Source organism: Strix aluco, chromosome 1 (assembly GCF_031877795.1).
Source record: "Strix aluco isolate bStrAlu1 chromosome 1, bStrAlu1.hap1, whole genome shotgun sequence".
NCBI classification, from domain to species: Eukaryota; Metazoa; Chordata; class Aves; order Strigiformes; family Strigidae; genus Strix; species Strix aluco.
Window position 1 is genome coordinate 111126744 of NC_133931.1, and position 14190 is coordinate 111140933.

Consider the following 14190-nt stretch of genomic DNA (forward strand, 5'->3'; position numbering starts at 1 on the left):
CCACAAACTTGAGTCTGTGACAAACAGCCCCAGGCTGCTACGGGGAGGAGTCCCCAGAGCAAGGTCAGGGATCTCTCGAGAGCCACCCACCTTGCAGGGCCTCCCGTCAGGGTGGCATCGATGACGTGGTCATTGTCAATGCGGAACATGTACACGCCGCGATTCTGAAAAACAGAATTGGAAAAAAGACTCTTGTAGATTTTACATAATTGTCAAGGATTAAAACGAAGCAGCCATGTGGCTCCTGCACTCGGGCTCAGACATCTGGGCAGCCAGTCGCTGCCCTTCCCCTCACTGCTTTGTGAGGGAACAGCTGGGTCGTAAACAGGAGTCTCTGGCGAATTAGTATTTCCCCAAGAGCTGCAGTACTGCCCTTCAGCTGGGACCTTGAAGCGCTTCGCAAATATGTACTAACTGTTACAGTACCACTGAGTTACACAAAGGAAGTTGCTTTAAATTGAGAGAAGTTCTCATTAAAAACTGAGGTCCTGACATCTCTGTCAGAGCTCTCTCTTTGTCCTCCGGGACAGAGGATACGGACTGCCTACCTGGCCAGGGTGCTGTGAGATTTATTAAACATTTACATACTCTGATGCTTTGATGAGAAACACTCCAGACTCCTCTGGTTATATTTTTAGCCTATTGCATTCATAGCACAGCAGAAAACAGAAACTGGGGGGCCTGAATTCATCAAATAGAAAACCAGCATTTGTTTTGTTGTGTGAACGTTTGAAAGGGGAAGGGGAAAGAAACATTGAACAAACACCGCCCATACCTGAGATTCATAAAGCTTCTCCTTCCGGTTTGCTACCTCATTCCGGATAATAGTTCCGATATATTCAATGACCATAGTGTGCTTTTCAATGTCTCTAGCAGCATATAAGCCCAGGCCCTACAAAAAATACGTTGCCATTTAGAATTCTATCACAAATTTACATTTACACTGCATTCATTCCTGCAGAAAATCATGTGAAAAGTAAACTACCCAGAGAGAACGAAGCAGCACAGATAAGTAACTGATGTTGTACCAGCAGAGATGCAGAACGCAGCTTCGCATTCAATTTTTAAGATGCAAGACAATGTACTTGGCTTCTGTCTAGATGAGAAAGCTTCTCTCGTACCTTGGACACCTGACTCTGTAAAGATTATAAATTCACTGAAAAATAAAGTGAGCCTTACTAGAATGGAGAAACCTAATAGGGACACAACAGCACAGTTAAGTCCAACCTGAAATAAACAACAACTGTGTCATACGCAGTGAGATTAATTACAAAGCTTTTGCAAAACAGTCCGTGGAGCAAACCACCAACAGAATTACAGAAAGCAACGAATTTCTGATTATTGTGAATGCAAACAAGTATCAAACTCTTTGTGCTAGTCTCATACCACTTTACTCAGCTTGGTCTGAGCAGGTCATACTTACACTGTGTATTTGGTTTTTTACTAAGTTCTATTAAGTTTTTGGGAAATATGCTAAAAAAAAAACCAAAACCCAACCCAAAACCTTAAAGAAGCTTTTTCCAGATGACTGTAAGAAATGAATTTTTAAGGTGTTTGCAATAACTAGAAAGAAATCTTACTTAAGATAAATCTGTGGAGGTGACTTGCCACATAAAAATTGCTGATTTTGTGACAAGACTTGAAGGAATTTTGCAATAGCTTTAGTTTAATTTTTAATATAAATATTTCTATATAAACTATATAAAAATATAAACTTTACATATAAAATAGGTACCAAGAAAAGCATAAGTAAACTTTTTTAAGATACATTTCCTAAAATGAGAACTGACCTGAATACGAGAGCGAGCCAGATACACATTGGACTTCCATTCAGTTTTCATTTTGCGGTACTGAGAGGACTTGGAATGGACGAACTGCTTACTGTAAGGCGCATTCAGCTCTCCCGTAACTGTGCTCTGAAATGACTTCGATGTGCTGGTGCTGTTCAAGGTGTGAGGCCTGTAGGAATTGGGCATATAACAGGAAAGAATACAAGAAAAACTGAAGATTTCTCTGAAAACGGCCACAAAACCCATTAAAAATTCTTTTAGACATACAGACACTTAAAGCCAGCTAGCAGAGACAACAAAGCAATTCCTCTGGTTTGGGCATGCACATACACAGCCAAAGACGACAGGGTTTGTAAGCAGCAGACGAAAGCACAAATAACCCTAAGCAGCCTATAAACCCTGGGCTGTACTATGTGAAATTAAAACAAAATACCTTAACACAAACCTCTTGACATGGGTACTCATTTTAGGCTCGGCACGGGCACAGCCCGTGGGGTTGATAGCAAGAGGGAGTTCCATTAAGGGGTTTCGGCCATAGCGGAAAGTGTAGTTCTCACAGGCCTCAACCCCTGGCAGCTGCAAAAAAAGAGACAAAAAGAAAAAAAACCAAGTCATTCTATGTTAATCGCGTGTAACAAAATATTTACTTTTCCACACTTCTTCCTGTTCATGTTCATATCTCACGTGTATATGAGATATCCGACAATTTGGGGTGATCCGGCAAGAACTGCGATGGTGAAGACTCACCGATTCGGCAATCCTGGCCACTGCAGAGACTGTCAAACCAAAGAGGTCTTCACCCTTCAAATAGCCGGGAAACAGCTGGAGCATTTCAGATTCTTTTCTAACAGAAGCAACGGGCTCCAAGATCTTATCCCACACACCTACACAACCATATGGGAAAGAATTACAGTGATCAAAAAACTAGAAGTCTATTGTACTGGTTTTAAAAACGAATGTCTGAGGCTGTCAGGAACCAGAAACTAATACTGAAAAAGCATTTTGTTGTTGGTTGCATACACAAACAGGCTGGTGTTTAAAAAGTGAAGCGGAGAATCATTTGGGGAGTTGCAATTTTGTCCTGACCAAATGCCAAACAAGCGCGACATTTCTACTGCACTCTTGATTCTTGGGAATGAAGCTTTTAGTATTCACAGCTGTCCTGGTTTTGGCTGGGATAGAGTTAATTTTCTTCCTAGTAGCTGCTACAGTGCTGTGTTTTGGATTTAGTGTGAGGGTAATGCTGATAACACACTGATGTTTCAGTTGTTGCTAAGTAGCGCTTATCCGAAGTTAAGGAGTTTTCAGTTTCCCATGCTCTGCCAGCGAGCAGGTGCACAAGAAGCTGGGAGGGGACACAGCCAGGATCGCTGACCAGAACTAGCCAACGGGATATTCCATACCACAGAACGTCACGATCAGTACAGAAACCAGGGAGGGGGAGTTGGCTGGGAGGGGCGGATCACTGCTCAGGCATCGGTGAGTGGGTGGTGAGCAACTGCATTGTGTATCACTTGTCTTCTCTTGGGGTTTATTTCTCTTTGTTAAATTCCTTTTCATTACAATTACTATAATAGTATCTTCTTATTATTATATTTTAGTTTAGTTTAGTTATTAAACTGTTCTCATCTCAACCCACAAGTTTTACTTTTTTTCAAGAGCGCAGGGAGGAGTGAGCGAGCGGCTGCCTGGTGCTGAGCCGCTGCCTGGGGTTAAACCATGACAGCAGCATGGAAACCGTCAGTCCTCTGACAGCAATTCCACAGACAGACTCTCCTGAGAAAACCTGCACAAAGTAGAATGTTCTGAGAATAAACTGTATATTCCATTTCTGTTGATGGACTACAGTCACTCTCAGCTGCACGTGGGCGACCCCGCCGGCAGCGGTCTGTCGGGACAGAGGAGGCTGAGGGTGTCGGCACGGCAGCAGGGAGGGCAGCACCCATCGCGCGGCCGGCCAGGCGCACACCCACCGCCCTGCCCCTCAGACCTGCCCACGCGGTACGGCCGCACGTATTCCTCACCCTGCCAGACACCTCACCTGCCCCGAGAACAACGGGGCCAACTCAGCTGTCTTTATTGTGTACTAACTTCAGCACGGCTGAAGAAAACTGAGCAGTAGTATCGTATTTAAACAAAGTCACTTTTTGTGAAAGGAAACCTATGCTGGTGTCCCTACTGTTTTCATTCATTTCCGATACTCGATCTTGGGTCTCCTCTGTGAAGTTGTAACAAGCCATCTCATTTGCAGCTTATGCAATTTCTTGAAAGGCCTCCTCAGTCTTCACAGCACAATGTTAAAAACGGGTCCTGGAAGCTCACTCTAAGTATTACATTAGAACAGTGTCTGCAACGTTTATTTGAAACATTTATCATACCACAAGTATCAGTTGCAACAAACCAAACAGCAAACCCACAGAAGTCATCATCTTAGTTCACAAAATTTACCTTTCGGTGTTGTATCAGTAAGGACCAGATCTTCGTGGCCTTGCTCCACAACCTTGATGACAAATAATGGAAGCCCGTCCTTCTCCTCAATCGAACAGAGATAGCGACAGCGTCTGTTTGCGTATCTCATGCTCCAGTACAACCGGCTGGCCTCGTAACCCACGGGGAAGAGCGCTTTCGAGGAGTGGAAGGCCTGCATCTGCTGTGGCAGCAGCTGACCCACGGCATGGAAAATCAGGCTTCCCACACGGAAAGTGTGGTCACGTTCTCCTCGCTGCACGATGCTAGCGATCTGCCGCACTTCATCGCGCTGAACGTAGACCCGCCTGAAGACTGCAAAGTAACTAAGTTCTTGCTCATGAGTTCCCTTTGGTTTGTGCATGGGGCAAAGCATGGTCTTGTCTTTAAAAAACATGCATTGTGCTTTAATGGCACAGGTAAAGTGATAAATATTGGTGCACCTTAACCTGTGACAACTGCTGGTGGCACCCATTTTGTGACAAAACATGCATTTCATTTGCAAGCCTCTTCGCAGTGCTAGTTCCACGTTTATTAAGGCACCAGCTTGTGTCTCGTAGACTTCTGTAGACCAAAGAGCACAGTTCAAATGGACCCAAAGGTCTAAATCCAGGTTAAGAAGCCTTGCTGGTCCATCAGTTAATCCATCACCTTCCTCGTGACAGAAGCAACATTTCCTATAGTCTTTAGGCACAGGATCTGGTTTAAGGGTTGTGCCCAGTTTTTTAAGAAATTCATCTATTTCTTCTTCACAAGGAGGTTTGAATGATCCTTTAGGAATCACAATCTGAATGCTCCACTTTTTCCATTTCATTCCTTTCCATTTCTTACTTGGAGGCCGACAGTCATCCAGACTACTGTGTATTGCTTTTAACCTAGGTTTTAGTTTCACCGTTACCTTAAGCTCATCCGGTTTTGCCTCTACCTTGGCTGCTTCAAATGCAGGGGGAAACATGATGGGGGGTGATGATGGTGGAGAAACTTTTTCCTGCAACTGAGGCAGACAGTGAACGTCCAAAGTGGAGATGTTGTTGCTGTACTGATGGAATGCTTTAGGCGGCCTCTCTTTCATCGGTGACTGTGGCAAAGATGGAACTGATTCCTGCGAAATCAACAGAAAACTCTTAAGAAAAAAATCCCAAACCATTAAATGTGTCTTGAAGACACTGTCAGGTCAGTACGGAAGAGGCTACTCGGAACGCCTAAAATTATGATGCAGCAACAGAGAAAGATAGAAATTACCCTGACCCGCGTTATCACAGCTTGTGCCGGGATACAGAGCGGAAAAGTTCTCCCAGTCAACCTAGAACGGGGTGCCCTTTAATAGAGAATAGGAAGCACAAATAATCCTTTGTCCAGGTTTTGCATGAAAAACTACTCAACTGCCCTAGATGAGCTGACAGATTTAGTTCTCAGGTATTTTTAGAAAGTTTTGTTACAACACAAAATAACCTTAAAATAATGGGTCACAGAATTAATTTAAAGGGTAAGAATCTTGTTATTTGGTAGAAGAGGAAGATCTGGAATTAATGCCACATATTTTTCCTGGAAACAAGTGGGGAGGAAATTCCTGCAGGGCTCTAGATTAGATACACCTTGAGGACTTAACTATTCAGTCACAGTAAACAAGAATTATACCTGGAGAGATTTGTTTTTAAAAAAGGGAGAGAGAACAAGAACAACAAAGGAAGTTTAGATTAAGAAGCGCTTAGTGTGGTTTGCATGATTAATCTTGAAAGAGTAAATGAAAGGATCAAGAGGCTGAACATGACATTTAATTAACTTAATTATGTACATGCTGATGCACTTGTGCAGAAATGTTACCCTGTTTAAATACTAGTGAAAATGAGTTACATGGGATACTAAAAGGATGTGGATGTACACATGTATTTATCTTCTCCTCCAGGGTTGGTTTTTTTTTACATTTCTTTGGAAAAGGTAAGTAGGATGCATTTCAAGGAAGGCTGCAAATTCTACAGTAAGTACAGGACTATGAGAAAGTATTAATTAGGTAAGGCTTGAAGCCTGTTTGTCTGCTGATTTCGGGACAAAAAGGTGCATTTGAACTAGAAAAAGTAGAAACCAAGCTAGTTAAAAGAAGTATTCAAAAGATGTTATCTATGAGAAAATAAACTTAGCAGGATCATTTAGTCTTGAATGAAGACTATTCCACTTCTAATGATTAAACAGAGATAAATTTAACTTATCTTCCTTTGAAACTGAACCAACCTGAACATAGCAAGAAATAATGCCCTGTCTGGAAGTGCTGAGTTTCTCTAAGGTGTCATATACCCCTCGCAGTGTCTGTAGGTAGAGAAGTACAGCATGCTATTTGGAACCACCTGAGAAAAATCCCTGGCCTAATTCCACTTTCAGTTGTTAAAATGTCTTTCTCCAGTACTTAGAACCTCTTATTCCTCATCACTGTCAGTCAGCAGGCTCTTTACTAGTGTTTTGGTGATTAATGCTTTAAAACAGCAGCTTTGCCCAAATAAAGTAACAGAATACGATTGTATTTTTTCAGTTATATTGAACAAATAAAAGTCTTTTTGCAAACTTGCTGCTCAGTTATTTCTTGCACAGTTGTATTTTTTTTTTTCCTGTATAAGACAAATCAAAATGCAGAATATAGCCCTTAAGGATGTATCTTATGATTCTGTACAACGCGTAGAGAACTTAAGTGACTACTTTTTTGAGACTGCTGCTTCAAAGGCTGGGAAGACAGCAAAAGGCAGCTACTGTTCTGCCATGTATCTCTGTCAGATTCTGCAAATCTGAATTTTACTTCATGCCGTTGGTTCAGAATCTCAGCATCTGAATACAGAGCACTTCATTTATAAAGCTCTAAAATGAAGTGCAAATTTCCCCGTCGCCCCCCTTCTGTTCTTCAAAAAACAGCTGCAATAATTTCTGCTCACTAGGGTCTATCAACATTTGATACTTACTTTGTTCTCTGAGTTTTTTGCTTGCACAGCTGCTGAATAAAGAACAAAGCAGTTGTTGCTACAGAATACAATGTCCTTCATTTTATCAGAGCCTTCTTGGGAATCCTGGGAATCAAACATGGAAGATTATCAGAAGTGCATTTTAATACCATTCTTCATGTAAGTGTAATGAAGCAAGTCTTCCAATCTGGCTAGAAAGTCCTTATTTGTAGAACATTTGTGAAATAATGAGCAATACCATGATATAAATACTTGATTATTTGACATCTAAAGTTACCACCACCTTCCACCTTGTTCTTCAGCGTTTCTTGCCTTTAACAGAAGATTAACAATCAAAATAAAGCATTCTATACCATGCACCCATCTGCACCACAGGCACACTTGCAAAGTAAAATCCATTTTCTTTTATCTTTAGATGGCAAAAGAACATCTCATTTCAGCCTAATCAAAGACACATCATACTGTTTTATCTACTGATCCATCTGTAAAACATTACTGGGAACTCAGTGCTTTTCTGACTACATGAACCCATTACTTTTGTATATGAACTCTGACTGCAACTTTGTTGCATAATTATCTCAATCTCATGGAAAGAGCAATAGTACTTTTTGAACGAATGATAGTTCCCAATGTAAATACAAGAAGCTGAGACTGAAATCTGATTCCTGCTCAGAAAGAGTACAAGTATTCTTGCTCTGACTATTCCTGTCTTCCTGACATGGCAAAATGGTGCTGCCTGACAAATAAACTCTTTTTGAATTAAGGTCCCTCAAGTGGTCACAGAAGAGGGTTGGTAGCAGAAATTAGGAAGCTGCCATATATGGGACCTATTTTATGAAATTTACTGAAATTCTTTTTGTATAAATAACAACTTTGACATTTCTTATTTGTACTACATGCTTGTCCCATCCTGAATTAGGACACACAGAAGGGAGACTACAAAGAAACGTGGAAGTTGTGTCAGTCGGCATGACAAGCAGTAGTCTTTGTTGCCTTCGTTTGCTCGTTCACTATTACATGCAAGAAACTGTACTTCCACTGCAGTACCTGTTTGAGGAAAGGCAGGTCTTTGAAGGACTTCCGCACACCACTACCAAGGACCACAACTTTGCAATGAGAGCACCATCGCGGCCTCAATGCTGAGCCTTCTGCGATATTCTGACTGTGATCCTTATATCCAGGTATACCTAGAAAATAGGTAAGTCTGTTAGAAGATGTATCAGATTAAACCAAATTTATGAGAAGTCACAGTATTCTTTAGTGGTCTAGAGGAGTAGCATCCTCCTGGATAGGGCGTGGAAGGCAAGCTTTAAACTATGTCCTGATGGGAAATTGTTTAAACTAGACCAAAACCAGCTCTGCAAACAACAAGGCAAAAAATCCATTCTTGTACAGGAAATGAATAACTAAACCAAGACAGGAATACATGCTTAAACAACTATGTCAAGTTTTCCAGCACAGAAACAATCTTTCTGAATGATGGATTTAAAATCAGACTGGACAAAAAACCCTAATAATGTTGGCAACTACTGGAAGAAATTCCTCACTGACAGTGGTGGATCAGAGATGGATCAGACCTATTAAGTTATGGTTACTGTCAGGAGCAGGTCCACATGTACTGATCAGACCAAAAATGTATTATTTAAAACAAAAATCAATTATTTAATTCTAGAGCATGAATTTATGAGGCTGAGATGCATTAATATTGACTCAGTTAAAATTTTGGTACTGAAAACTTAAAAAGAATTAATGCCCACTCACCATTGCTGTTTGCAGAAAATGGCATGTTAGGTTGCTTGAGTCCGTAAGACCCTACGATCCTGGCAGGTCCCATGGATCCTGCCTGAGGGCCCTGAAGTAGTAAGTGTTGCCTGTACTCCATAGATGGGTTTACTCTGTGACTGTTGGCGGTTGGCATGGAGGATGGGATGTCTGGAGCGTTACTAACCTCGTAACTGTTGGGAATTCTGACGTGGAGCAGGTTGGAGAATGCTGCTACAACGCTACTGATGTTCTAAAACAATAATAAAAACATACCTTTGTTTTCAGCAGACAGGCAGTTAAGATAGCAGTAATACAAATTATTAGAAGATTGTAACAGCTGCTTTATTGTACTATGCTATAAGCCCTTCAGATTTACTATATATTAAACATTTTAACTGCTGTTATATATGTAATACAAACTTTTTTGTTTTACCTCAGCAGCTGTGGGATGTAAAGTAATTGCTACAGAGATAAGGCCAGATTTAGGACCATTCTGGGAAGGTCCAAGCTGAGAGGCAAAGAAGCCAGAACCTGGTAACGCTCCTGAACCAGGTTCTGATTTTATATAATTCCTTTTGGCTTCTGAACCTGAAAATAAAGCAAAATACACCAGGTTAATCCCACACACATGTGAATGCAAAAAAAAAAAAAAAGACTAGTTCTAACTGTTTGCTCTGCTGCAGCCTCACCTTTTCCAGTACTGCTAGGTAGGATGGGAATGATGGGAGATGGTACAGGTTCCGGGTTCTCCTCCTTTACAACCGACAAGTCTGGATACCTACTAATTTCCATTCCCACCACGCTTTCAGGAGAGGAAGAAGGAACAAAGCTGTCAGGAGTGTCCCTGTCCTCACAGTGATCTTGAACCCTGGAATAAGACCCACGAAAATTGTTTTGGAAACAGTTTAAAACCCTTTGGTAAGCTGAAGTTATAAATCATGACAGGGAGCTATAATGAACTTGCTTCTTGCTACTAGTCACAGAACACAATTACGTGGTAGGCCATTACTTCTGGGTATCTCATACTGCATTGCACATCTTGGGAAACATACATAAAGAAAAACAGAGGCACTAACAGCCCAGGCTCCATCACAGAACTGTCTGTTCCCCACAGCTCCGTCTACCTGCGTAAAAAATTAGTATTTAAGATTTAAACTTTCTGGTTTAAGTGTATTCACTGGTCCATTCCCCCTTGTCCACGCACAGGCTTCAGTGGTTCAAAGACACCCAACTTTTCGTTAGGCAAGTGAAAGGGAGGCAAAACGGAAGATCTTTGCAGAGAGACTCACGTTCTAGCAAGCATTTCTCACACAGCAACAGAAACTGAGTAGAGCTGGGGAGTTTTCAGGCTGACTGTTGCACAGTACTGCTGTCTGGTACAGCAGTCATATACTGTACAACAGTACCATGCTGCTCCAGGAAAAATACCAATTTGTATGGTTTTCTTCCACTTCTAATACAGCAAGGTAATGAATTCTTAACAGTTTAACAGAATCTAGAATCTAGCAATGGCACAAGTCATCTATTTCATGATGCTGCTCTCTACACGTGGAACGCGAAGAGTTAACCAGGACAAATTATCCCATTACGTGCTCTGCACTGTGTGGCTGTGCACTATGGGTTTCATTTCTTCACACCTTCACAGTCTCATCTCCTACTAAAAACATCACAGAATCTGCTCCAATTTGCTCCACGTTTTTGAAGATGTGAAGGAAAACCTACCTTAACTCCTCCTGATTGTTGTGAGGTGGTGTTGGAAGTGAAGCTGGAACATCCACAGTTTTAGGGCCCTGAGCCATTGCTCTTGCTAATAAATCATCTTGTGGTCTGAAAGGCAACTGGAACTGCTTTGGTCCCAGAGTTTTGGTAACTAAAAACAGAAATGCACAGCACAATGAGACATCTGTACAGCTCTTCCACTGATATACACTGGGTGTACTGGGGTTTTGGTGGTTCCCTAAGACAACCAAGGCATTACAGCAGACAGCAATGCCACTCTCATCCACTTGTAGTTCAAAAATTTTTCATCGTTCATGATTGATCTCCGTATTTACAAAAACCTGAAAATTTTGAGCAAAAAGGGCTCGAAAGGCTGTGGAGTGTGCCTTCTGCCAGTATCAGAGGATTTTTTACTTAAAAACAAAATTAAAAATCAACAACTTTGTAACAACAAAGAAAAAGGGGTGAGAAAAAAGGTTTTTAATCATTGAATAATCCTTATGAAGAGGCAGTATAAAGTATAATTTAACAGAAAGCAATTTTAATTGACCAAATTACATGCATCAGAAAATATATAGTGATTATGTACAAAGCCTGCTGAGGATATATTTTGGGTAGACTGTTTTTGAGTTCACTCAACTATCTGGTTAGTCATTTGTACTGGACATAAAAAAGTGATTTTAAGGTTTTCTTTTTCATTTTTTAAGAATGCTTCTAGCTCTCAACATGCTTTCGAAAGGGAATAGGGAAAAGGATATCATTTGACATTATACTTGTGTAAAATAAAGGTGGATAATAATGATTACAACCTTAAAGAGTCTAGGCATACTGATTTTATAAAAGAAGACTGTAGCAACTGAAAAGCATCCCAATTACCTATTTTGCAATTTGCTATAGACTTGACTCATTTATTATGGAAACAATACGTATTAGTCTTACCATCATGACCTCCTAACATACCAGCCTTGCCAGCAAGTTCCTCAGTGGTTGCGAAGCCGTTTACCAACTTCTGGCACGCCACTGGGGGTGGTGTGGGTGGAAGAGAGGCTGGGGGTGTCGGAGGATTGCTCAGATTGTTCTGCTGCATGAGATTAAAGAACCGTCAATCAGCCATGGAACACAGAGTGAAAACTTGCCTTGTTCTAGTACTAGATAATGTAACCCACTCACGTATTTTTACACCCAGAGGTAGCACTGATAAGAAGCAATAGTTAATTCTCAAGTATGTGACCAAATACATGAAAGTATCTACTATAAGAGACAAAATGCTTTGCTTTGCTTGTATCAATGATATTATCAGAGAAATTGTTTACACGAGGAGTATAGATTACTGAAAAGAAGATATAGCTAAATTATTTACAGAAAGGCAAAAAGAACATTTTTAGGAACGGTTTGGGAGCCCCAACAAGTTCCTACAGTTTAAACAGTCTGAGCTTAAGACTGAGAGCTATCCTGCAGTGACCCTCCATCACCAGGAACAAGTCAGCTTACTCAATTTGCACTAAAAGGGAAGCTAACCTCACATTTAGCACAGGATGAGCTTTCACTGAAACAGTTACCATGGAAAACCAGATACTCTGCAAGTTCACAACTCCAGACTACTTCTCGCTAGCTTACTTAACTGCCCATATTTTAAATGAAAATTAAATGAGAACTTCAGGATCTGCTGTTGCTGCAGTCGTGCCTACAAAGCTAATACTTACTATTCGGCAACTATTTCTGCTAGGTCACATTCTCAGCTCACATGCTATGTAAGGCTGGAGAAAACACCACTGGTTTTTAATAAGTTACTGAAGTTTTTATATTAGGGTAGCCAAGCAGCAAATTTGATTCTGTCTGTTCGCTATCTTGCTGCTCTCCCAGTATTGCCACTCTGGTCTCAGAAACTGAGTTTTAAATTCTGTGGGTTATTAGCTCATCAACAAACAGTCTATTCTGTTCAGAGTTCTCAGGTTCTTAGTTAGGGCCTAGTGGACAAATGAAGAAAGTCTATTTCCCATTTAATTCACATTAAGAAATGGTTTAATGCTTTCAATGACATTGCAACGTACTGAGAATTCAGCCTTTTCTGCTCCATAAAACTGTAATTACAATTTTCACTGTTTAGCATCCATTTGTAAAACGAATACTTGGTAGTTTTTAATTAGTTTACAACACAGTTTCTAGAACTGATTTCCACTTTTACAAAGTAAAACAATGGTGACTGTTTCACCACTGCACTATCTAGTCTAGCAACAGAACTCTAACAGGCAGGAACTCTAAGCAACTAGTACTAATAATGTAATGAACTTTTCCCACAGAGAGCACACAATGGAAATGCAGATTAAAACCATACCTTGTAAATGAGCTGGGAGTAGTAATCTGAAGCCCCATCAAGAGTAGCACTACCAAAACTTCCTACAAGTCGATTTCCACCATTTAGCTGGCCACTGCCATAGGGAAGAAAGTGTGCAAAGCTCACTCCAATTATTGGTTCCATCAAAGGCAGAAGAGAAAGCTGCTATATTAAAAGAAGAAAAGCGTTAGAAATTAATTTCTCTGTAACATAGAAGCATTGCAAATCTCCAAAGATCAGTAGAGTTGTTTCCAATTTAAAGCAATGATCAGAATTTATGCACTATCAGAAAGCTCTGTCAAACACAGGCCGCTCTGTTACGGAAGGCGGTCCCCTGTCCATCAGAGCCACAGCTCCAACTCCCTACCAGTTCACCCCCAGAGGCTGCCAGAGCTGACAAGAATTCCACAGCAAAACTTTAAATTTTCTGATTTTGTGGAAGTTTTCATTTTCTCCACCCTGTACTCAAAATTCAACTTAATGATCAACTTCATTTCCATCAGAAGTCCACTCTTTCAAGTGTCTTCTTGCATTACCCAGCATATGTACCTGTTTTAACTGGATGAATGTATCAGTATTAGGGTAAATAGCCTGTTTTTCTTCTTCCTCTTTTTTTCTTTTCTTGGATCGAGGAGCTGCCTTCTCTCCTGTCCTCTGAGCTCGCTTATTTCTCTGTTTCTTGGTTTCAGGTCCTACATCTGTTCTCTGAAGCTGGCTGTTACTACACCCAAATGCACCTTGCATCTGGTTTCCTGCAGTTTGCTAGTATAAAAAAAGAAAGTGAAGTAGAATTTTTGACATTTTAATATACAGTTCATTAAATTTACTGCATGATAGTCTAAAAGAACACACGCAGTATAATAAATCTCATTGGTAACAAACTGTATTTTATGGTTTGTTTACTTTGTTGTCTCACTGGCAACTGTAACTGCTGTACTGTCCCTACACACAGAATTATGACTTACTGTTAACACCACTGACATCTGAAAACATCATTAAAAACTCACAGACCAGAAACATTTTCTTTTGAATACCCCCTAAAATAAATGTACATGTGCATGCAACCTTAGAGATTTTCAGGGGGCATAATGAAAGGCAGACTTGGTTACAGAAAAAACGCATGTAAGTTAATATAATACAAATGTATTTTGAGGTTAGAAACAAAAACAGT

At 40.6% G+C, this 14190-nt stretch overlaps 1 protein-coding gene across 14 annotated transcripts in view; it reads right to left on the reverse strand.

The window, feature by feature from the left end:
- The window catches only part of KMT2C (lysine methyltransferase 2C), a 201040-nt gene that overhangs the window by 2698 nt on the left and 184152 nt on the right, over positions 1 to 14190 (reverse strand). For 10 of the 14 annotated variants that reach the window (XM_074831339.1, XM_074831304.1, XM_074831283.1 and 7 more), the window contains 15 exons: positions 13569 to 13781; positions 13020 to 13184; positions 11624 to 11765; positions 10688 to 10835; positions 9655 to 9833; positions 9399 to 9553; positions 8963 to 9215; positions 8249 to 8388; positions 7202 to 7306; positions 4239 to 5358; positions 2538 to 2674; positions 2224 to 2366; positions 1791 to 1959; positions 776 to 892; positions 91 to 164 (listed from right to left, as the gene is read on the reverse strand). In XM_074831339.1, coding sequence (XP_074687440.1) covers positions 91 to 164; positions 776 to 892; positions 1791 to 1959; positions 2224 to 2366; positions 2538 to 2674; positions 4239 to 5358; positions 7202 to 7306; positions 8249 to 8388; positions 8963 to 9215; positions 9399 to 9553; positions 9655 to 9833; positions 10688 to 10835; positions 11624 to 11765; positions 13020 to 13184; positions 13569 to 13781 — 3260 coding nt within the window. The remainder of the gene's footprint in view (positions 1 to 90; positions 165 to 775; positions 893 to 1790; positions 1960 to 2223; positions 2367 to 2537; positions 2675 to 4238; positions 5359 to 7201; positions 7307 to 8248; positions 8389 to 8962; positions 9216 to 9398; positions 9554 to 9654; positions 9834 to 10687; positions 10836 to 11623; positions 11766 to 13019; positions 13185 to 13568; positions 13782 to 14190) is intronic. The other 4 variants (XM_074831228.1, XM_074831239.1, XM_074831255.1 and 1 more) reach the window with 4 other exon arrangements.